Source organism: Typopeltis vanoorti, chromosome 7 (assembly GCF_054136105.1).
Source record: "Typopeltis vanoorti isolate ZY-2024b chromosome 7, IOZ_Tvanoo_1.0, whole genome shotgun sequence".
NCBI classification, from domain to species: domain Eukaryota; kingdom Metazoa; phylum Arthropoda; class Arachnida; order Uropygi; family Thelyphonidae; genus Typopeltis; species Typopeltis vanoorti.
The window spans coordinates 78,810,920-78,836,888 of NC_143555.1; the positions used below are offsets into that span (position 1 = coordinate 78,810,920).

The window sequence follows — 25,969 nt, forward strand, 5'->3', positions numbered from 1 at the left end:
AAAACAACGGGGGCCTTATTTAACCCGGCGATGCCCCAGCCGGCATGAAATTTTGTCATGTTGTACCATCATTTTTTATTTTTTTATTTTGTTTAACCAATAAGAATACAATTTGGTCGGCTAAATCCCAAATTGCCAGCCCACCCTCGTTCGTTCAGTATCAAAGTAGATACCCAACAGGGTGCACCACGAGAAGGTGAGGATTGGACATTAGGTCAGAAGCCCTGGTCGGTTCTCTGCATTCCTTTAAAGGCTATGTGGAGGTCTCCTCTCAGTTATACAGCTTTGACCCTTAAGCAGCCACTTATTCACTGGCATAATAAAAGTACTTGTTTTTATTGCCTCTGCAGTATAGTGGCTGTTAGGGAGGGCATGTTGTTTACCACTGCAAGCGAGTTACTATCTCCCCACATGAAATTGTTTAAGCTTTTTTTCATATGTGAAGTATATGCGAAACTTTTATTATATATCTTTAATAATTAATAAACTTTTATTATACAGCTCGGATGACAGTGATAATATAAAATAAGTTTTGATATGTATATAAAGTCAATATCAACAGCCCCTGATTACGAACACATGATGAAAGGGACAGGAAGATTTGGAGCTTCCCTGGAGAGCATTTGAAGTAAATACAATTAACCACTGCTTTGAAATGAAACATATGAATAAGCAATATTTACTAATATTCATTAAGCACCAAAATACGCAGGAAGCAAAGTTTGTGAACCAACACCAATGTGTGAATTTTATTAAAATATAAAAAATAACAAAAAAGAAATAATAAATAATAAAAGTTAAATACGTTTCTTTTAAAATAAAAAAAATCTACTTAGTCTTAAAACATTTTAAATTTGTTTTCATTATTTCACGGCCCCCTCAACAAAACCTATGGCCCCCAAGGGGGCAGTGGCCCACAGTTTGGGAAGCGCTGGTTTAGATTAACATGTCTATGCCAAAACTTGTAGCATGCAGATGGTGTATTAACAGTAGCGATGTTGTCACTTGAGTTTCACTTTGATGAGCATGTGCATTAGTTGTCTTTAGAACAGCGGTCACTGGGTAACTAGAATGCTAACTAAGCAAAGAGTAGGCAAGCAAGAAATGAGAGCTGGAAAGGTGGAAAAACTACCGAGTTAAGTTCTGTGATCTTGGAAATTTTATATGCATCATTAACTACTTTCCAAAATACAGAACTGTGAAGTTTATAACTGAACAACAGTATAATGTATCAAGCCTTCATATGTGAAAAGCAAGTGATGTATGTTCCACAGACCTAGATGGAATCTGCAGTATAGCTCTTTTCATTGGAAGTGTATTTGGAACTGCTCCATTAATGTATTCCTACTGTCTGAGCAATTATTCTTCATGACTACTTCAGCAAAATGAGGAAAAAATGTTTAAGAAAACTTGCTTATTAAAAGAAGAAAGGAGAGTATATTAGTTGACTGACTTTTAACTTTTATTATATTCTAAGGAATTTGAGAAATATGACTGAATGAATGAATGAGCAAAAATAATAAGTGCTGCAAAGGAATTCCCACATGATCAAGTGACACTACACAACTTTCATCTGAATGCAGTATCCAGTTTTTGTGTATTTCATGGTATCTCTCAGAAATGAATTTAACTGTGAGTCAGAGATTCTTTGAATAAACATAACATCTTTGAAGTCAATGCACCATCACAGACACAAACTAACATTCTAACCAATTAAAATAAAATTATACATAATACACTGTTATCTTACTCCATGACTGACATTAATATATAGGCTGGATATAGGTGACAAATGACATAGCTGGAGCAATCAAGCTTAAAAATATAACACAACCATCATCATCATCATCATCAAATTTCTGACGTGTACCCTAAGGAGTGTACAGGATATCATTGCAGAATAATATGAAAAACGCTATATCATTACTGACTTTCTATACAGAATTTTCCTGTACACCCCCTTGAGGGTACATGTCAGAGAGGATACAGAAAAATTACCATCAGATCTTATATTTCTGTCTTTAAGTAACTTTTTACTGTATTAATTCATCTTTCTTTGTGTCTTTTCTCTGTCTGTCAAAAAAAAGTTCTGTTAACAACTTTCATTCCATTCTGTTTAAGTGGCAATACTCCAGATTAGCCTTGCTAACACATTCCTGAATGCTAACAATGTCGAGTTCTTTCCTAATATCCTTGTTATCATCAATGGCAATATCAATATGATATTGCCATTGATGCCATCTATTCATACCCCCTAATCTTTCTCAGGACTCTTATATCTGCGGTCTGCAGTCTTTAATCAAGTGTTTTATTTCTAGCCCAGCTGTCAGATGCATAAGTCAAAAGTGGCTTGAGCACTGTCTTGAATACAGATAGTTTTGTGTTTTGACTAATTCCATATAAACGTATTTAGCCGACCAGCTTTGCTAATTCTGTTGTGTATTTCGATATTTATTTTGCCATCTTCACTAAAAATTGTGCCTAAATAGCTGAAATGTTTTACTTGTTCCATAGGTTCTCCAGAACTTATGGAACAAGTAAAACATTTTCAAGTACATCCTGAATGGATTAAGAATGTAATTGATGTTTTCAGTGTTTCTATCTATTTTCATCATCTTTGTCTTTTACTGGTGATTTTCATACTAAATTTATTACAACAGTTAGTTAATTTACTCAAAGAACCCTGCATAGTTGTACTTGATTTATTTGCGTATATAAATGCATAAAATAAACAGCTGAGATTATCATCTCCAATTTTGATATCAGATTAAATATCATTTTCATTCATAAGATCCACAGAATAGTAACAGTAGAGATAATGTGCACTCTTTTTGCGCATGATTTTTAAATCAAACCATCTTCCGCTACAATTCTAACTGCTGATTAACAACTGAAATAGAGACTATGTATTGCTCAATATAATGTCCCATTTACTCTGTATAACTGTAGTGTTTTGAAGAACTTTCCTATTGGCACCCTGTCACATGCCTTTTCCAGATCTACTAAACCTAAAAAACCTAAATAAAGATCCTTGTTATATTCCCATAATTTCTAAGCAATTTTCTTAAAGTGAAAATCTGACCCTGACAACTTCTGTTTGGCCTGAATCCAACTTATTCTTCCCCAACATTCCCTTCCACAATTTTTCTTAGTCATTTCTCATGTACACTTGCATAAATCTTACCAGGAGCAGTCAGTAAGGAAATTCCTCTGTAATTCTCACATTCAGTTTTATTTGCCTTTTTATAGATGGGTACTATGAGAGCCAGTCTCGTACGGAGGTAGGGAGTGTTTTTTCACCTGGAAACTCAGGTTTTTCATCCCCAATAGCAGGCAAACTGGCCCCGTGAACACATACGGATTACAGTCATTATTACGTCCCAGCCATTTTCCGGTCCTCGTTGGAGAAAGCAATCGTGAACTACCCTGTAAAAATCTCACCAGGAGTACTTTGTGGGCTATGCCCTACAAAGCCACCTACGGTCGGAAATGACTGAAAAGGGAAAATCAGATCAGATCAGACTATGAGAGCTCTACTCCAATCATCTGGAATTCAACCCTTTGAACAGGCCTTCTCAATTATACAGTATAGCCAATATTTGAGCATTTCTGGTCAAATACGGGGTGTCCCAAAATTCACGCAAGAAATAATTTTGATAGAAAACACAGGTTTTTAATTAAAAATTGTAATTTCTTATTGATTCATAAAGTATACAGTATAGGGTTATGCATGGAATAGCATATCAGGTAAATGGCCTCCATGGCTTTGCTGGCATATACGCACTCTTTTGTCGAAATTTTCCATGACCGTTTTGCATAAATGTGGCTGAATTTCGTTGATACAGCGCTCAATTTCCTCGTTCAAGGCGTGGGTGGTCATGGGCTTGTTGGCATAAACCTTACACTTCAAAAAACCCCAAAGGAAAAAGTCCAACGGTGTTAAGTCACATGATCTGGGCGGCCAATTCTGATCACCAAAACGGGAAATGACTCATGCAGTAATTGAATTGTTTCTCGGGCTGTATGGCATGTGGCACCGTCTTGTTGAAACCACGTCGTCCACATCCATATCTTGCAATTTAGGCACAAAAAACTGGATTATCATGTCGCGATAGCGGGCACCATTAACTGTTATTGCCTTACCAGCCGCATTTTCGAAGAAGAATGGACCGATGATGCCTCCAGCCCAAAATCTGCATCAAACAGTGACACGTTGTGGATGCATTTGTTTCTCAACAATCACTCATGGATTTTCTGAACCCCAAATGCGACAATTTTGTCGATTAACAAAGCCATCAAGATGAAAATGAGCCTAATCGCTAAAGATGATTTTGTTCGAAAAATAAGTAACCACTTGTTGTTGTTCCATAATCCATTCAACAAACTCTATTCACTGTGTGTGGTCAGCAGGCTTCAGTTCTTGAGTCAGTTGAACTTTGTAAGCATAAAGATGCAAATCTTTCGTGAGAATACGCTGTAGAGAGCTTCTCGAAATGCCCAATTCAATACTACGGTGCCGAACTGATGTTCCTGGACTCTCAGCAACACTCTCACGAACTGCTTCGATGTTTTCTGTTGAACGACTTGTTGAAGGACGGCCAGAGTGTATAAGATCACTAATTGATCCACTTTCCTTGAATTTTTTAATTAATCTTTTCACAGTTGATGAAGTTAAATCACTATTCCGACCATATTTTGTACAAAAATTGCGAACTGTAGCTGCCAAACCTTCATTATTTTTAAAATATTGCTCAACAATGAAAATGCATTGTTCTTTCGTGTAGCACTCCATTTTTAATAACCCTGAAATGTCAGCTGTCACGCCGTCTTTTTTTTCTCGTTGGCAACACTTTACCACACAAATGGCACTAAATTTAAATCTTGCGCGAATTTTGGGACACCCTTTATTATCTACTCCAGCTGCCTTTTAACATTTCAGGTTTTTGGTGACTTTTTCTAGATCAAGTATTGATATATATTCCTCATTGCATTCCTGTTGAGTGTTTTCTGCCATTGTGTTGTCACTGCTTGTTTCATTTAGCAATCTTTCAAAATAATTACTCAAGACATCGAGAATATCTTTATCTTCAAGTTTTCATTCTATCTTTATCAACCGATTCTTTTTTTCAGTACTCATCCCTCCATTTCTAAGCTTTTCCAATAGCCTCCAGAATATTTTCCCTTCCTGATATTTATTTGCAATGTTCTACTCAAAGTGTTCCATGACTTCTGTTTAGAAAATTTTCAATTTGCTTTCTTATGTATTTCTCTATATTCTCTAAGAGCACAAGCTTACTTACTTGCCAGGAACTTGGTATGTTTTCTTCTTTTCCTTGACTGCCGCGAACTTTCTGAGTCCACCACGGAATTCTGATTTTTGTACCATTGCAGACAACCTCATCACATGCCTCAATCATGTTGGAGGCTTAATGGATTTTTTACAACACTCAAAAAGAATTAAAATAGAATTTAATACTTCCTATATTTTGTCCTAGTCACTAGGACATCTACGGGGATTACAAAAACAATTAATGTAACATATACACAAATAACAAACAATACTAGGCCCAACCACGTGGGTGACACTAAAGTCCTATCTAGGTAGTGCGCCCTCTAAGGGCAGTAGTAGGTGGCCTGGAATTAAGGTGGGAACTCTGGTGATGAGTGTTTCCCAAATCTTCAGAAGCTTAATGCAACTGTATTTATTGAGATTTGGTTGGTTTTTGAGAGCTGCTGCTGCTTCTAAGAAAAGTCTCTCTTTCTTAAATTTGCTGTGGTGGAGCATGGTGGTTTTCTTCCATGATACCCTGTGGGTGGTGTCCAAAACATGGTCAGCCAAGCCTGAATGGCCATAGTTGTGTTTGAAGATGTACGACTTGTGTTCCTCTAGACGGATGGACGCTGATCTGCCTGTCTGTCCAAAGTACGCCAGCTTACAGGAACAGGGTACTTTGTAAAATCCAGGCAGAGAGAGAGGAGGGAGCTGATCTTTCGTAGAACGGATAAGGGTAGCAAGTTTGTGGTGGGGCTTATATGCTGTGTGTAGGTTGTACTTTTTTAGTATCTTGGCTATTTTTTCAGATGTGCCACAGATGTAGGGTATGGTGATGGCATTTTTAAAATCTTGTTGACGAGAAGGATGGGGAATGGGTGAGGAGTTGATTATTTTTTTGATACTGTGATCGCTGTAGCCATTGGAGAGGAAAGTGCTGTGTATGTGGTTAAGCTCAGTAGTGAGGGCGGTTCCACTGGAACAAAGATTGTGGGCTCTCTTGGTAAGGGTTTTAATAATGCCATATTGTTGAGAGGGGTGGTGGTGGGAGAGTTTGTGAATGTATCTGCCTGTGTGTATGGGTTTTCTGTATATGGTGAAGGTAAGTGTATCATTAGGCAGGCGTGTGACTAAGGTGTCTAGGAAGGGTAAACAATTGTTCTTTTCCTTTTCCATAGTGAACTAGATTCTTGGATGTAGACTATTGAGATGACTGAGGAAGGAGTCTAACGTGTTTGGGCCATGAGGCCAAATAGAGAACACATCATCTACATATCTTAGCCAGATAGAAGGTTTGAGTGGGGCTGAGTCTATGGCTCGTTTTTCGAAATCTTCCATATAGAAATTGGCGAGGGGGAGTGAGAGGGGGGGAACCCATGGCAGTTCCCTCTATCTGCTTGTAGATTTTGTTGTTCCAAGAGAAATACCCAGAGTTAATGGCAAAGGAAAAGAGATCTAAGATGTCAGAGGGAAAAACGTTTTCTAAGAGAGATAAAGTGTCAATTAAGGGAATATTGGTAAACAAAGAGGAGATATCAAAGCTTACCAATATGTCTGTCTTATTCAAGGTTAAATTTTCTGTGAGGGCTTTAAAGTGGGTCGAGTTTTTTATATAGGAAGGGGACCTTCCGGTGAGGGGATCAGAGAGTTGGCCAGCTGTTTAGATAGTCTATAGCAAGGTGCATTGGTGGCATCTACTATAAATGTAAAAACTACTACTACTATATGTAAAAAAATCCATTAAGCCTCCAACATGATGTCCTCACAGCACTTAAGCCTCTACACACGTACACATGCCTCAATGTTGAAATAAAGATTTGCACTAAATCTTCGAAGTTTGTTTTTTGTTTTCAAACTCAAATTTTCTTGAATAACCTTTGTGTATTTTAGTCTACATTTCACCTCCAAAAACTACTGAACTTTTATTCATTTTAAAACTTTCTTATATACTTGTCTATTAAATATGATATTTAATTTTATCCTACACAAAACTAATTAGTGATCACTTCCAATTTCAAATCCTCTGTATACTCATATGTCCTGAGCCACTGTCAACAATAACATAGTCAATGACGCTTTTCTTATTTCTTGCTTCTTATTTCCATGTGAATTTGTGGACATTTTTATGTTTGAACATAGTGTTAATGATACAGCAGTGAACAAATTAATCCTAACAAGCTGAATTTTCATGAAGTTGGTTTTAGTACACAATAATTTTGGTTTTGGTTTACTATTTTCAGTTTGACTTTGGTTCAGTATTTTGGTCGAGTGCTGCGTGTTTTAAATGTCTCTACAATGTTTATTAATAGTGTTGTGCATTTTTAATAGTGAAAACAAGCTGACATTCATAGTGTTTTATTCATTTTGTGTAGCTATAAAATAGATACATCTCTAAGAAAGCATTCAAAAATATGTACTCTTTGTACATATTTTTGAATGCTTAATACAATTTTAAAGAGGTTTAGGGAGATCTGTACCTTTTCTCCTGACAGAAAAGAAAAATGTTGGTGAAAAAGGAAAACTAACTTACTCAAGATCGTTTACTAATTAGGAAAAGCAAAATGAATCCAAGATTGTCTGCTGTAGACTTCAACAGAGATTTGGAAGCTAGTGGGATTAATGTTTCTGATGTGACAGTCTGTCGGAAGCAGAGAAGACTGCCCACAGACCAAAAAAGAAATAACTATCGATGAAGACTATGCAGAAAAGGAGGCTCTAGTGAGAAAAAGTATACAAGGATTGGACTGTTGAGAAGTAGAAGTTCATATTCTCTGATGAGAGCCATTTCTTTGTACAAGTAGAGCGAGTACCCTATGTTCACAAATCACAGGCTGAGAAGACGTCTCCCACCCAACTTCAAGAAGATCCTAAACACACAGTCCAAAAGATGTTCTGGAGTTGTTTTACATATGACGATAAAGGAGCACTTGTGCCTGTTGACCGTATGATGAAAAGCGACAAATACATTAAAATATTGGTGAAAAGAGTGGTCACACATCCAGAAAGAACTCATTTTCCAACAGAATCTTGCTCTATGCCACACTTAAAAAAAAAAGTGAAAGAGTTTCTCAAAAATCACAACATCCAACTGCTTCAGTGGCCAGGTAACTCTCCTGACATTAACCAATAGAAAATTTGTGGGCCATAGCAAAAAAGATACTTAGAAAATTAAATTGTGATACAAAAGATAATTTAATACAATTCATTATAAAAGTATGGTTTTGAGATGCAGAAATAAGAAAAATGTGTTCTATGGTGATAGAATCCATGCCTGAGCAAATTAATGAACTTATTAGGAACAAAGGAGCACATATAAATTATTAGGTAAAGTTGGAGTTCAATTTTTGTACTTATTTTCTTGCAAAATTAAAATTTTTGTTTAAAATGTGAGTGTTCGGATTAATTTTGTTTGACTTTTTCCTTATTAGAGCCTTCTGTGGGACCACAGAACTGGACAATGAAACTTCCAGATTCTGATATTTGCACACATCACTCTATTTGATATTGCCTGTCATTCAAGAAGATTATACATATATGTAGTGTTGAATACTATAGCTATTCCTTCTTTTTCCTGATTGTTATTGCTTGAATATAACATCTTGTATTTGTTGTTCAGAAAGATCTCACTCTTTTTGTCTCCTTTATTTCGGTAACACCTATTATAAAAATATGATACTTATCCAATTCTTCTGTGAGTTCCGTTTCTTTCCTATTGATGCGTCTTATGTCGATGGTGCCAATCTTGACTTCCGCTAATGTTAAGTTCAGATATGTTACAGAATCCAACTTTTTGCCATTTGCTCTAGTTCGCTTATAAAAATAACAGGAACCTTGTTTAAATTGCTGATGCCCCAGCTGGCATGAAATTCTCTCTTGCTGTATCATCATTTTTCATTATGGTTTAAGCCAATAAGAAGAAAATTTGGTCAATGAAATTGCAAACTGTTAGCCTATCATCCTCATTTGTTCAGTCCACAAGCATATATACCTAACTTGGATGCACCACAAGGTTAGGACTGGATGTTAGGTAAGAAGTCCTAATCAGTTCTCTACATTCCTTAAATGACTACACGGAGGTCTCCTCCTCCAGTTACACGGTTTTGACCCTTCAACCCCATTTCTATTTCATGCATAACAAAATTACAAAAGTGTACTTTGAAATGTACAATAAAAAATAAAGACAAGCACCAATACAAACATCTTCTAATAAAAAAATATGTTTATGAGTATGCCACTGTGAAGATTGAGAGATGTGGAGATTTAGAAAGGGTCAGCCACTCAGATTTGTAAAGGAATAAACACATTAATAAGGTATGGTGGTGTTTTGTTTTTTTTTTTACTTTTCTTTGTAGCAAGAATACATATCATTCATCCCCTCTGTTAATTTCCAAGAATTTTTAATTCTCAGGATCTATTTCCTCAAACCTTGGGACTACTAATGCAATGAATCACGCAGCCTCATATGGTTCATGAGTCTCATCAGCATTTTCTTCTCTCCCTATCACTGCTATCCAAATCACTAAGTTCTTCATTCGATAATTCCTTCTCTTCTTCCTGTATTAACTCCTCTATAACATTAACCAGCATCAACCTACTGCTGGCAATGCCTGAGCAAATGTTGGCATAAATAGAATGCTTTGAAAAACACCGATTCATAGGCTAACGAGTGAAATCATGTTTGGCAGTAGAAACAAAACTTACATTCAAAACAAAAACAACCTGGGTGCATAGGACATACAGGAGCATTATTTAACAGAAGCAAAATCTTAGGAGTTATCGGTGTATTTTTGCCATTCTAGTTGGGTCCTCCATTTATTTCCTATGGGATACAAAATGTTTCCACAACTTTTGTAAGTTTGCAATGGCAAGAAAAAAATTTACATAAAGTTTAATTTATGTAAGTTGAGTATTACATAAGTCAAGGAGTGACTGTATTTGGTACTGGCGAACTAGAAAAAGCAAATGAACAAAGAAAAAAGCTTTTCACAGGATTACATGGTGTAAGTCAGATATTATACTGAGTAATATATTCCATATATTTGAGTAGTAAGTGAGCAGTTAGAATTGAAGAAGGCACAAGAAGATGGTCTGATGGGAAAAGGTGTGAGACAAGGATGCACATTATCCCCACTGTTATTCATCATCTATATGGATCAAATTATGAAGGAAAGTGGCATTAGGCTTGATATCAAAATTGAAGATATTCAACTCGGTCTGTATTTTATGTTCTTATACTCTTAAATAAATCCAGTGCAAATTATCAGGGTTCCCTAATTAAACTAAATAGCCACTGAAATAAATCAGATATGAAAACAGCCAAGAAAATGACAAACATTATCAAAATAGACAAGGACACTGAAAATATCAATTGTATCTTGAATGGAGAACCTATAGAAGAACAAGTAAAATGTATAACAAGCTATTCAGGCACAATTTTTAGTGAAGTTAGTTAATTAAATATGGAAAGAGACAACAGAATTAGCAAAGTTGGTATGGAGTCAAGCGAATAAATTTATATGGAATAAGAGACAAATCTGTCAATACAAACTGGTTGATATACAAAACCAACAGTGTTCAAATCAATTTTAAATAATGGATCTGAAAAGTGGGTTAGAAATAAAACACTTGATCAAAAACTGAAGCTAACAGATATGAAAGTTCTGAGAAAAAGTAGAGAAGGCATCAATGGCAGAATCATAATAAAAAATTATGATACTGGGAAGGAACTTGACACTATTAGCATTCAGGTTTATTGTGAGCCAAGCAATCTAAGGTAGTATTAATATTTAGTCTTAAACAGAATGGGAGAGTATAGGTTGGTAAAACAAGTGCCAGGAATTTGATTTAGCTTCAGACAATGCAGAAGTTGTAGACAAAAATAAATTTTGAATTTTTTAAACTGAAAGCATACAATACCAAATATCAAATTATTGTATAAAGTAAAAACTACTTTCATCTTTTATTTTCTAGTTTTAATTCAAAATGCTAATAAATTTTATTAGCATTTTGAGCTGAACACATTGTAACATATAATGCTGTTAGAATGCAGAAAGAGAAAGTGAAAGAATTGATCATTTTGACAATCCAATCACCTGAGAGATGAGAAGTATTATATGAGGAAGAATGTGAAAGAGTTATTGGAAGAAGCAAAAAGAACAGCAAGAGGATGAAATTTGTAAGTCTACTGCCGTGCTATGATAGAGATAAATTGAGAAGGAGAGCAATGATAGCTAATGAATCACTATGCAGGCTGGGCAAAAGGAATGATGAAGAGTTTTTGGACCTATAGCCTGAGTTCAATGGACAGAGCGTATGTGTGAAGTAAATGAGTGTGTGAATGAACAAAAAATGGCAAAAAAATAACCAAATGGCAAGTCTTTGGAATGCTCCGAAGTGTATGAAGATAGACTGGGGGTTTTGAATTGCAACATTTCATTGACAGGCAAAAAAAGGAGAGAACATTTAAGTTACTTAAAGGCTTTTGTAGGATTGAGGCAAAGGAAATGTTTCAGCACTTGGCTAGATGAGAGAAGAACAAGAGGTCATCCCTGGAAGTTGGGTAAGAGTGTGGTTATCAAAGTGCATGAGGACTACATTTTTTGCTTGGAGAGTGGTGAATGAATGGAAGGATTACCTGAATCAGTTATGAGTGCTTTGTCTGTTAATGGTTTCAAGGAGAGGTACAATAGATATTGTGTTGATAGTTTGGGTCTCCCATGATGAGTCTTAGGACTTCATAGAGGTGTCTGTGCAACAACAACAACACAAGATGGCCTAAATTAGTGACAGAATGGAAACCAACGGATGGCAGTGAAGAAAGAGAAAGACCAAGTAAGAGATCACAAGTTGAAATAGTTAACACTGCTGTAACACAATGGATGAGAAAAGCTAAAAATATAATGGAATGGAAAAAAACTGGGTGGCCCTTTGTCCAGTAGTGGATGGATCCAGGTTGAAGAAGAAATTTTGTGTTACTTCCAACTCAGCTGTATCTTGAGCTGATGGTTTTCAGCAGTAAATCCCTTTCACATTATTGATTGCCACTAATGGAGATATTACATATTGCTGTTGTTTTGCACACCCAATTCTCCATTTACACGGTAGATTGGTTCCAGAAAAAATCATGTAAACAAACACCATGTAAAAAAGAATACAGTGCATATGAAAAAATTGAAGAATGGTTCCAGATGTGAAAACCAATACGAACAATAAGTTATTTTCAAACAGAAAACACACACACACACACACACACACACACACACACACACACACACACACACACACACACACACACACACACACACACACACGCAACTCTTTAAAGAAAGTAGTGTGTCACTAATAAAACAAATTCGAAAAGGTCCAAATACACCGCACATATGGTTATAAGTTAAATTTTATTTGCCATCACTTTCTAACAGTAGCAGCATTATTTTGTGAGACTGGAATTAAATCACTTCCATCACTTGAAACACTTTGGCTGTCCTGTTCATACTGCAATGCCGAAACATTTTCTTCAGTAAAAGGAACTAAATTAGCACCGATTTCCAATAATTCTGAAGGTTGATTTTTTTTCTACCACAAACTCTGTAATTAATCGTTGAAATCCTGTTTTGACTAGATCTTTGTATAATTCTTTAGATCGCATCACACATGACTTCAGTTCACATTTAAACTATTCAGCTCGTTCAGTATTTGGATCATGTGTAAGAAAATGACCTTGCAATTTACTAGCCCATTTGAAGCCCTTCTTTAATTAATCCTGCAGTGAGTAGAATCTCTTCATCATCATCACTTTTTTCTTTTTCATCGAGATTCTCACAGACAGCTTCTATTATTTCATCGTCACTAACAGCCTTGTCAACCATCAATTCTTCAATATCAGCAGACGAAAAATCATAAAATCCTTCTCCACCAACTGCACGTGCTAATATGATGTTATTGAGATATTCAGTCGTATGCAAAGATACAGGGTTTTTCTTTTTTCACACATTCTGGCCAAGTAGCTTTCCAGCATGCATTTAAAGTTGATAGTTTCAATTCTGATAACGCCAACTTAACAAGTTTGATGCAATCCAAAATAGAAAATTTCTTCCTCACATCAATAACCATCAGTAAATTATCCTTATCTAGTAAGTTTTGAAGGTAGTGATCACACCCTAGTCTAGTGGTTGTATTAAGGATGTTGTATTAGGTGGCAGAAAACAAAATTCCACATTCGGGTGTTCTAAAGCAGGATGGACAAGGCACATATAATCAATAAAACTTTAGTAAAGTCCAGATTTTTTTCCATCAAATAGCGTTTAACTTCTGGAACAAAACACTGATGGAACCATTCATTAAAAATTTCTTTTTTAACCCAACTTTTTTATTTGCCTTCCAGCGCACTGGTAATGTGTTAAAATCCACACCTTTCATTGCCTGCGATCTTAAAGATCAATTAAGGAGTAATGGTTTTAATATACGATCTCCTGAAGTATTGCTGCAAAATAATAGTCACACGATTCTTAGCTATTTTAAAGCCACCAACGCTTTTTTGTGATTTCACTATATAACTTGACATTTGTCTACATTCTGTAGCATAGAGTAATCCTTGATATTTAAAACATCGAGGGGGGGGGGGGTCCCCAAAATTCAAGTTTAAGTACATATGTACCGTACTAGGAAATGATAATTATAATATAAATACCTTTTTAACAGAACTGAATTCAAACAGAATTGTGTTAAATCAAAATATACAGTGTAAAATAGAATCGCTTTTGTTTTCTAAACCGTGTTATTTTGAAATTGTGTAAAAAAAAGCCATGTAAAAAGAGAATTAGCTGTCGTTAGTTTGGTTATGACAGTCTGAGAAGGGACAGCCTTAGTGCCACGTGATACTGTAGAGAAGCATTTCCCAAACTTTTCCTACGACGGAACACTTCACAAATCCCGAAAATTTCACGGAACACCTTGGTTATTTTGTAATGTATTATATAATAATTATTTGTTAATTTAGCTGATTTATTATTATTAATTAATACTCGATCATTAATTATTAATTAATTAAACATCAAACATCAATTAAAAATAAACATCATTAAATTAATTTGTGCTGATTTTCATTGATATATCCCACTCTGATCACCAAAAATTTATAATATTATTATAAGTAATGGGTTGGTGCAAATGAAATGGCTGATTTTAAGGATGACTGAAAAAGAAGAGAATAAAAAGAAGAATATCTGTTTAATCAAAGTCATCTCCAGCGCAGCATCAATGCATTGTTGCCAACGTGTGGCAAGGTCATTTATACCACATTTGTAAAAATCAGTGTCTCTGGAAGTGATGCAGTCCGCCACTGCCCGATAAATTGATGTGTCGTTGGCAAAGCATTTCTTGGACAAAAAAAAATGGCTCAAGCACTGGAAAAAATGGTAATCTGTTAGGGAAATGTCAGGAGAGAGTATAAAGGATGAGGCACAATTTTGTATCCCAAATTGTTGATTTGCTGTATGGTTGACACTGCCGTACGTGGTCGGGCTTTATCCTGAAGCAATAGGACTCCATGTCTATTCACAAGTGCTGGTTGCTTAAGGCACAATTTGTCATGCATTTGCCGCATATCTGTACAATATCGAGCTGCATTTATCGTTTCACCTCGTGGAAGGAATGAGCAGTGAATAACACCAGCAGAAGACCACCATACAGTAAACATCTTCATTGGAAGCATCTTTCACTCCCAACCACTGCGACGAACGTGTACGATTGTCGTAGAATATCCACTTCTCATCCACAGTTACAATTCGTTGCAGGAACCTTTCTTATTTACTCCTTAAGAGAGAAGAGCACACCTCCAAACGGCGTGCTTTGTTTTCATCAGTGAGTTCGCGAAGCACCCACTTATCGAGCTTCCTTACTTTTCCTATTATTGCCAAGTGCTGTGAAACAGTTGAGAAGTGTACATTTAGTGTCTGGGTGATCTCTTGTACAGTTTGTCGTGGATCTGATTCAATTAAATCCTTTAATTCATTTGAATCAATGGAGGAAGGATGATGGCCATGGGGTTCGTTTTGTAGCCTCAAATCTCCCGAGCGAAATTTTGCAAACCAACTGCGAGTGGATCTCTCATTAGTTGTTCCTCCACCGAATGCTTTATTGATGTTTTTTACTGCAGCCGCTGCAGAATTTCCTAATTTGAACTCATAAAGGTATAGCAACCTTAATTGACTGGGTTTCATGTTTGACTTGATGTCAGTAGTATTCAATGTTTAATGCTTATTGAACGAAACAAATACTACAATTGCATCACCCACATGTGATGCTGTCACATGGCATAAAAATTTGCATATACCTCAGCACTTGCTTTCTTCAGCAACCAGTAGAAACCTGACAGTCATTCAACAGCCCAATACTTACGAGTGAATGCAGGCTTTTTCTCCTGTGTGCTGGTAGTTTCCCCCCTCCTTTTGTACATCCTGGAGATTGCTTTTGTAGGCTGGTGGTGGATGACTCACTATCTGTTGCATCACAAACACCTTCAATAAGAGATTTCTTGATACCAAAATTAAACAAAGTCCCTTGTCTCTTATTCATATTAAAATTTAAATCTGCAGGCCTATTATTTTTAAAAAATCACGGCACTACAGTTTCGAAATTTCATCCTACAATACGAACTTGTAAAGAAAGTAGATTTGAGAACCGAATACAGACTACCTTGAGCTTCAATTTTAGTGGAAAAATTTTCTTTATACTTCCTTGCTGATTGGTCACTAACATTTGCAACAAAAATGTTGTTTCATTCAGTTTTGAGAACAGAGGATACGTCGCCCATTGTTGTAATTGGCTTGCAGGCAATTTTTATGACCGGTCATAAACAGTGGTATTCCCTTTCCCAAGTGTCGAAAGGTTTCGATGTGTGAAAATTAATGATACACAGATGTTATTAGGCATTCTGGGTCTGCGCTTTTCAACATATTCACGAATATTATTCTCCTCAGAATATTTCCACTATTAAATATTTATTCATGAAAAATGCTCAGAAAACTAAAATGACAAATTCCAGGAGAACTTCTCGCAGAACATTTATACACAGCTGGGGAAATTAAATCAATTTCCACAATTTTCTCCCAATTATTTTTTTCTTTAATATCACTTCCACATATACATACAAGAGGCCACAAGGCCTATAGCAAATAAATACTGTGAGCTGAGGGGGGGGGGTCAAGAGAAAAGAAAACTGTTGACATTCTTCTTGAAAAGCTGGAGGTTGTAGCCCTTGGAAAATACTTCATGGGGAAAGCCATTCTACAGAACTGAGGTGGGCAAAATAAAAATCGACTGGGAGTAACGGATTCAGTGTGTCTGTAGTTCAAACGTAAAAGGATTTGGACAGCTGCTGCTCATATTCCTGTAGGTTCAGCAAAAATGGGGCATGATGAAAGTTAGTTCTGTTGAACAATGACTATGGAAACGCCTGTAGAAGAGACACTATGTGGAAGCCAATAGCCTATGAGACAGTGGCTGAAGAGTCTGTAAGAGAGGGGATCAATCAACAGAAATGCTCTCTTCTGGACTGAATCAAAAAAAAAAAAAAATTTTTTTTTTTTTGAGAAGTCTTGGTGCACATCCCAAATGCGAAAGCAGTATTCCACAGATTTGAGATTTGTACAGAGTAAGCAACTCTTGTCAGAAAGCATATTATCAGGAATTATTTCTGTCTTCTAGAGCACCTCTAATTGCATCAGTCCACCTAGATCTTAGTCTGCTAGGTCTTTTTTTGGCTATCTTGGTATCACACAATTATTTTGTTAACCTCCCCTCTCTGCTCTGCTCACACATTCTTGAATGCCAAGAATGTTCCTTCTTAATATCTTCATTTTAATATGATTCTGCTATTTATACCATCTATTCACCACCCTAATTTTTCTCGGAACTCTCATATCTGTGGCCTCCAATCTGTAATAAACTGTTTTATTTCTAACCCAACTCTCAGATACATAGATAAAAAAAGGTTTGAACAGTGTCTTGTATACTGGTAGCTGGTGTTTTGGGTAATTTATCTTATATTCCATATAAATTTATTCAACTTGGCTCCCCAACACATAATAACTCTGTTTATTCTGTTATCCATTTCCACTGAAAATTATAGCTAAACAGTTGAAATATTTTAATGTTCTAGGTTGTCCACTGAGAATACAGATGAAGTTTTTCAGGTTCCTCATATTTTCATAGTTTTAATCTTTTTATTGCTGATTTTCATCTTAAATTTATTATAGCTGTTATTCAATTTAGCAAAGGAGCCTCCATAACTCAGTCAGTATACATGAAGACCTTTGAACAGAGGAGATATAGTACAAAAGAACATACATAGAAAATAACAAAGCATCATACAGAAAGACCTGGGTTTGATTCCTGTCCAAGATGTGAGGAACCTTTATCTGGTCTCTTTTGATGAAATGTGAGTTTAGCTGGTCTCAATACAGAGGTAGGATTTTTTTGTCCCCCCCCCCCATAACAGACAAACTAGCCCTGTGGACACACACACAAGGATTACAGTCAGGAAGAATAATTTTGATCCAGCCACAGGCCTGATTCATCAGCTATGCCGGTCCCAAGCCAAGATAAAATTAGGGGGGGGGGGGTTGATATCTCCAATTCTGATATCAGATTTAATGCCACTTTCTTTCATAATGGAATCCATCTAGAACAATGAATAGGAGAGGAGATATAGTACACCACTGTCTTAAAGCTGAACTGTACTGCTTGAACGGCTTTTAATTCTAACTGCTGACTTACAACTTGAATAGAGACTATGATTTTTCTGGCTTAGTTGGTTGAGTTTAGAGCAGATACACTAACAGAAACATCCATCCTGCCATGAACATGCACATGCGGTTGTCTTTAGGTGGGAGATGAATTTCATTGCTGGCATGAGAAAAACACTTTGCTAATGGTGGCTAAACAAGCTTGCCACGTAAACTTAGGAAAGTAGTGAAAAGGGTTATATGGACCATTATAGATCAGTAGCTTTACACTATCAGGAATTCAGGGTATATCTACATCTAAACAGATCTGTTTAGATCTGCTACTTACTCAACATAATCAACTCCATACGACTGGAGATCTATGACAACTACTGTCATAGATCTACACTATCCAAACAATATTTAGCTGCAGAAATCAGCACTGAACAATTATTTACCTACTCTTCAAATATGTTTGAGTATAGCAGGATCAGAAGGTATCAACAGATACCTTCTGATCCTGTGGTTGTGGTGGTGTTATGGTGTGAGATGCACTTTTTGGTTTGGTGAAGAAACAGGTCATAGTGTCTGGAAAAATGAATACCAAAAGTTATACTGACATTCTGGACAATGTCCATGTTGCACATGGTGTGGAGGTATTATAATAACAATCTAGTTGAGTGCAATATAATAACTCATCATCTCGTGTCAATGCAAAAAACAGCATGACACGAGAAAACGGAAAGTTGAGAGTTAAACTGGCTAGCAAAAGACAAAGTACGAACTGTACAAAACACCTGTGCAAAAAGTCTGAGAGAGAGAGAGAACATGCCCAACTAGAGTAACTGACTGCTATTTGCAGAGAAATTTACTAAAATATTTGTGTCTATTTATCAACATTTAGTGAGAATGGAGACAGCATCTAGACAGGAGAGCAGCAGATGCTGCTCTCTTGTCCAGATGCGTGTTTCCAGGACAGAAAACACTACATCTACATACAACCTCTGTAGCTTAGTCGGTATAGACAAAGCTCTTTGGTCAGAAAGACCAGGGTTCGATTCCCATCCATGACGTGAGAAACCTCTATCTGGTCTCGCTCTTTCAAGTAAAGGTGAGTTAGCAAGTCTCATATGGAGGTAGTGTTTTTTCGACTGGAAACTTGGGTTTTTCATCCCTCAGGAACAGGCCTGTGAACACACACACACACACACACATGGATTTTACAGTAAAAAAAATATATACAGGTATCCCTTGCTTAACGCGGTTTTGATTATCGTGGCAATCCCTTGATATACGCGGCAAGAGTTTTGATTAACATGCCTTTAACCCTGAGGAGCTTGCAGCTGATCTGACAGATATAAGCAAAATGCTTAATATAAATATTCTCACATAATTCAGTGTATAGTTTGGAGGTCATGAGTAGCTATGCATTCATATGTTACGAGTGATATTCTGCACTGTTTTTTTGCTGTCAGTTTGGTTTAACACATGTTATGTAAATAAAGGTTTGTGATATTTGACAGTAAACTGTATCTGAGAGATACCGCGACCTCTGATGTCAGTATAGTATAGGTTAGATTTTTTTTTTTTTTATTCTTTGTTCAATAATTTTTAGATTGTAACTGAAAATAAATAAACCATCATGTATTACTGAAATAGAGAGCGAAAGACTTATTTATCATACATGTCCTCTAGGAGATGTGCTTTACATTTATGAAAATACTAAGCAAAAGTGATCTGGAGTTTACTCCACCTTTACTACGGTTGCCCATAAGGTTGGTTATGCTTGCATCCGCCGAAACTTTTAGTTTCTATATATTCGGCACGAAACTCTTGTAAAGTTTCTATATTCAGCTATGAAATTTCTATTATTAACATTGAATTCAATATCCACTTAATTTGTACCATCATGTATTATATTTGCAGTGTTTTTTCTTTATGTTTTATAGCTTTTTTGCCGATAAGAAAAAAAACTAAAACTGTTCAAACAACTCTTGATAACTTCTTTTGATAAAAAATTGCAGTAAATAATGTAGGTACAAGCATTTATTAAACATTTACTTTGCATTCATTTTTTATCTTTCCTAAAAGAGTACCATATAAAACGAACTATTAGTAAAGTAATCGATCAGGGACGAATTGTACTTTTTACCATTGATTATTAGATTTGATTAACGCAATTTTGATATACACGGTAACATCGAGGGATTAATTAACTGTGTTAATCGATGGATACCTGTACTTAAAATCCCTCATTAGAGAGCTCAACCAGTCCTAAGGGATGGATGAGAAATATTGGGGAAATCCAACATAACAACAACACTGCATCTATATATATTACAATAAGTTTCTTACCTCACCAGTACTACGATCATGATCCATACAAGGCTGATTGTCTTTAGGGGAATATATTGTATATCTGCAGGCATAGAAATTTTTCTTAAAAGGAATTTCTATTATATTTCATTATTAACAACAGTAATAAGCTAAAAGTAAAACAGATATAACAAAAAAAAAAGTTAATTATACTGCATTTATTTCACTCACCATTTATCATTTAAGAAACAAGTTTTAGATCATAGTGATCAAACTTTGATCTAAAAATAGAACAACACCAATCTCAAAGAAATGAAAACAGACATCATCATCAATATAAGAAATATCCATTGAAAAAGAAATGCAACTAGTATAGAAATTACACATATCCACTGGAAATCTCATATTCCATTGTTTTACTTCTAATATGCTTTTTTACTTCTAATTTTACTTCTAATCAGTTTGAACACTGTTTTTATACTGTTCTTTTAGTATTTTGGCTATTGCTCTTATTCCATAGAAATTTATTCAACTGGCTACTAACCATACCAACTTTGCCAACCGAATTATATATTTTAAAATTTAATTGGCCATCTTAACTAAAAATTGAACCAAGGCAACTGAAATGTTTTACTTCTACAGGAACTCCACCTGTAGAAGAAGTTCTACAGGAACTTTGGTATTTCATACCAGATTTTGGTATGAAAATCTTTGCTGATTTTCATACCAAATTTCATATAGTAATTATAAAGAGTATTATAAAAGAATCTTAAAGACCTGTACTAGATTTAAGGAGCAAAACGAAAACTACATAAAGTAAAGAACAGAGCTGAATATTCTTGATTTTTAAATCAGATTTAATGGTAGGTTTCTTTCATAATGTGATTCATATAGATCATAATTAGTAGAGATAGTATACACTCTTATCTTATATGATTTTTTCTAATTTTCCTGTTCCTACTTCAATTCTAACTGCTGACAGCTTAATGTATAATATCATGTTACAAAATATATCTGTTCTCTTTTGAACAGCATTTTTCTTGGCACTTTACCATATACCTTATCCTAATCTACAAAACTTAACTACTGCTTCAAGATGTTTATCTTCGTGTTTATGATGATGTAGGTAAAAGGATAGAATGTGAAGGGTTTAATATTTACATGGAAGATAGAGAAGACAGAATGGGAGGGGTGGGGTGTCTGCTGATGATAGTGGATGAATTGCAACCAAAATGAATATGATGTCTTAAATATAGATATAACACATCATGAAAATTATGGAAACAACTATAGTGTTTAGAGTAAAACTTTAGTTTAATATAAACCAAAATAAACACTTGAAATATTGACCTTCACATTAAGGTCATCATTTGGAGTATACACACACACACGCACACATATATATACAAAGAAACAAGCTGCACTACAATCTGCATGGTATGCTAAAGTTACTGATCAAGCATTAAAACTATTGGCCTGACCTCTGGTGAAAAAAAAAAAAAAAAAACCTTACAACATCAAAGCCTGAGTCCTGTTATTATTATCTATTAGGTTACAAAATTAAATTAAGCTGGAGAGCAACATGTTCACACACAAAAAAAAAATAAGTATACAAATTAAGTGGATATTAAATCCAACATCATTTCAAAGCTGATTACAAAAATTTTAGCAGTTCTGTGCAAAATTTGACCAGAGAGCTTATGGGAATACGCCTGCCACCATACTACGAGTTGCCCTAGCCAAACCTATTAGGTGGCATGCACACTAAAGAGCCTATATATTCGCCTCCTCTTGGTTCATTTTGATAAGGTTTCACTGATCTGACAGCTGTTTCAAACTCACTGATTTTAGTCAGGGATCAAGCAGAAACCTAAGAGAGCAAAAACTCTCAGTACTAAGAAACTCAAAGCATCAGAGAAGTGCATTTTTCATAGGTGGTCGGTGCATAAAATATTTACTAAAAATAAAGAGCCAAAGCTTCACATCGATGATGCAAAATTGTACAAATTAAGTGGATATTAAATCCAACATCATTTCAATATCATTGGCAGAAAACTAAGAGAGCAAAAACTCTCAGTACTAAGAAACTCAAAGCGTCGGAGTTGTTGGATTTAAAATGATGTTGAATTTAATATCCACTTAATTTGTATAATTTTGCATCGCCGATGTGAAGCCTTTGGCTCTTTCCTTTTAGTATAAGTATATATATATAAATTACAGGGGTGCTTAAGGGTCAAAGATGTATAACTGAGAGGAGACCTCCACATAGCCTTTAAAGGAATGCGGAGAACCGACCAGGGCTTCTGACCTAATGTCCAATCCTCACCTTCTCGTGGTGCACCCTGTTGGGTATCTACTTGGATACTGAATGGACGAGGATGGGGTGGCAATTTGGGATTTAGCCGACCAAATTGTATTCTTATTGGTTAAACCAAAATATAGAATGATGGTACAACATGACAAAATTTCATGCCGGCTGGGGCGTCGCCCGGTTAAACAAGGCCCCCGTTGTTTTCGCCAGGGAACCAGGGCGAACAGCGAAAAGTCAGCTACTGGAACAAATCTGAAAATAAACCCCAACTCAACATCACCAGAGTTAAAGATCGGTACTATCAATGTAAGAAGCCTGAATGGCAAAGAAATAGAGCTAGCTGAGGAATTAGATAAGTACCAGATCGACATAATAGGGGTGACTGAAACAAAAAAGACAAAAACTGGTGAGATCTTTCTGAGCAATAAATACAAAATGTTATATTCAGGCAATGACAATCAAGGAAAAGAAGGAGTAGCCATAGTATTCAACACAAAATACAAGGCTAATCTTCTTGAATGGCAGGCAGTCTCAAGTAGAGTAATGTGGGCAAATATGAGAATGGGGAACTGGACGATGAGACTTATTTGTGCCTATGGTCCCACAGAAGGTTCTACTAAGGTAGAAGTGGAGGAATTTTTTGAGGCTTTAGAAAAAGCAACTGACACAATGAAAAATGAAAAGTTGGTCCTTGTTGAGGATCTAAATAGCAGAGTAGGAAATGATTGTGAGACATACAAAAATATTTTGGGAAAATTTGGAGAAAAGAGCAAAGCTAATAATAATGGCAAATATCTGTTGGATTTCTGCTCAGGACATGGACTGGTCATTACCAACACCATGTTACAACATAAAAATGTGCACAAATTCACATGGAGAGAAGAGGCGAGGAATAAGAAAAGTCTCATTGACTATGTTATTGTTGATAGTGATGTTTTCTCCCTGATGCAGGACACCAGAGTGTACAGAGGATTTGAAATTGGAAGTGATCACTATTTAGTCTTGAGCAGGATAAAATTGAATTTCATATTGAAAAGAATAACATGTAAGAAAGTTTTAAAGCGAATAAAAGTTGAGCAGCTCTCAGATGTGAACTGTAGACTAAAATACACAAAGATTATTGAAGAAAAAATGAAAGAGTTTGAGAACAGGAATCAAACTTTGGAGATTAAGTGGCAAACTCTGAAGAAAACATTGATTGATTCTGCCAGAGAGGCATGTGGTGAGGTTGTTTGTAAGGATAAAAAAATCAGAACTCCCTGGTGGACACAGGAAGTTAAAGAGGCAGTGAAGGAAAAGAAGAAAGCATACCAAAAGTTCCTGTCAAATAAGTCAGCTTGTGCTCTTAGAGAATATAGAGACAAATGCAAGAATGCTAAACACTGTGTAAAACTAGCTAAACAAAAGTCATGGGAGGACTTTGGCAAGAATATAGAAAATAAATATCAAGAAGGTGGCAAAATATTCTGGAGGTTGTTGAAGAAACTTAAGAATGGAGGAAAGAGTGCTGTAAAACAAATTAGAGATGATAAAGGTGACATGAAAACGGGAGAAAAAGATATCCTTGAAGTATGGAGTAATTACTTTGAAAAACTGCTAAATGAAACAAGCAGTGATGACAGCACAGTGGTAAAAAACACTGACCAGGCATGCAGTCAGGAATACATATCCATACTTGAAGTAGAAAAAGCCATCAAAGGCTTGAAATGTGGAAAGGCAGCAGGAGTAGATGATATTCGACCAGAAATGCTGAAGTATGGTGGTATAAGAGTATTACAGTGGCTGCACTGCATAGTTCAGAAAGCCTGGACAGAGGGACGAATTCCCAATGATTGGAGTAGAGTTCTCATAGTACCCATATATAAAAAGGGAAATAAAACTGAATGTGAGAATTACAGAGGTATTTCCCTACTGAGTGTTCCTGGCAAGATCTATGCAAGTATACTTGAGAAACGGTTGAGAAGAATTGTGGAAGGAAAGCTTGGTGAAGAACAAGCTGGATTCAGGCCAAATAGAGGCTGTCAGGATCAGATCTTCACTTTACGACAAATAGTCGAGAAAGCATGGGAATATAACAAAGATCTGTATTTAAGTTTTGTCGATCTGGAAAAGGCATATGACAAGGTGCCAAGAGAGAAGCTATTCAATACGCTGCAGTTATATGGTGTGAATGGGGCATTATACCAAGCAATACTTAGTCTTTATTTGAGTTGTAAGTCAGCAGTCAGAATTGAAGGAAGTACAGGAAGATTGTTTAATGTTAAATCTGGTGTGAGACAAGGATATACATTATCCTCTCTGTTATTCATTATCTATATGGATCACATTATGAAGGAAAGTGGTATTAAACATGATATCAAAATTGGAGATGTTAATGTCAGCTCTTTGCTTTATGCGGATGATGTTATACTTCTAAATAAATCTGCTACAAGTCTGCAAGATTCTCTGACTAAATTGAATAGCTGTTGTAATAGATATGGTATGAAGGTCAGCAATAAAAAGACAAAGAGAATAAAAATAGGCAGAATCATTGAAAATGTCAACTGTGTTGTGAATGGAGAACCTGTGGAACAAGTAAAACATTTCAGCTATTTAGGCACGATTTTTACTGAAGATGGTAAATTAAATATAGAAATAGACAACAGAATCAGCAAAGCTGGTATGGTGGGAAGTCAATTGAATAAATTCATATGGAATAAGAGAGAAATTAGTCGGAACACTAAATTAGCTGTATACAAGACAGTGTTCAAACCAGTTTTAACTTATGGATCTGAGAGCTGGGTCAGAAGTAAAACACTTGACCAAAGACTAGAGACCACAGACATGAGAGTCCTGAGAAAGATTATAGGCGTGAACAGATGGCATCAATGGCAATATCATATTAAAAACGAGGATATTAGGAAAGAACTTGACATTGTCAGCACTCAGGAATGTGTTAGCAGAGCTAATCTCAGGTGGTATGGTCACTTAAATAGAATGGGCGAGGAAAGATTAGCAAAACAAGTGTTCTCTGCCAGGTTGGCAGCAAAACGACCCAGAGGAAGACCTAGATATAGGTGGATTGATACGGTACAAAGTGCTTTAGATGATAGAAATATAAGATCTGATAATGTTGGAGTCGTGACAATTAACAGACTGATTTGGAGGAGAATTGCAGATAGGAAATTAATAATAATGTAATTTTTTTCATGGAGTACTATCATATCCTGTACCCCCCTTGAGGGTACATGGCAGGAATTTGATGATGATGATGATGATATAAATTACACCAAACCAATATAGATAGTGGCCAATAAAAGCTGAAAAATTGCTTAGAGTCCTAAAGTCAGGGTTTGCTGGGAAACT

The 25,969-nt window shown here is 35.9% G+C and overlaps 1 protein-coding gene across 2 annotated transcripts in view; it reads right to left on the reverse strand.

Moving 5' to 3' along the window:
• Window positions 1–25,969, reverse strand: part of LeuRS (Leucyl-tRNA synthetase) — a 388,197-nt gene that overhangs the window by 302,811 nt on the left and 59,417 nt on the right. For both annotated transcript variants that reach the window (XM_090395982.1, XM_090395980.1), the window contains exon 7: window positions 20,353–20,416. In XM_090395982.1, the coding sequence (XP_090252108.1) occupies window positions 20,353–20,416 (64 nt within the window). The remainder of the gene's footprint in view (window positions 1–20,352; window positions 20,417–25,969) is intronic.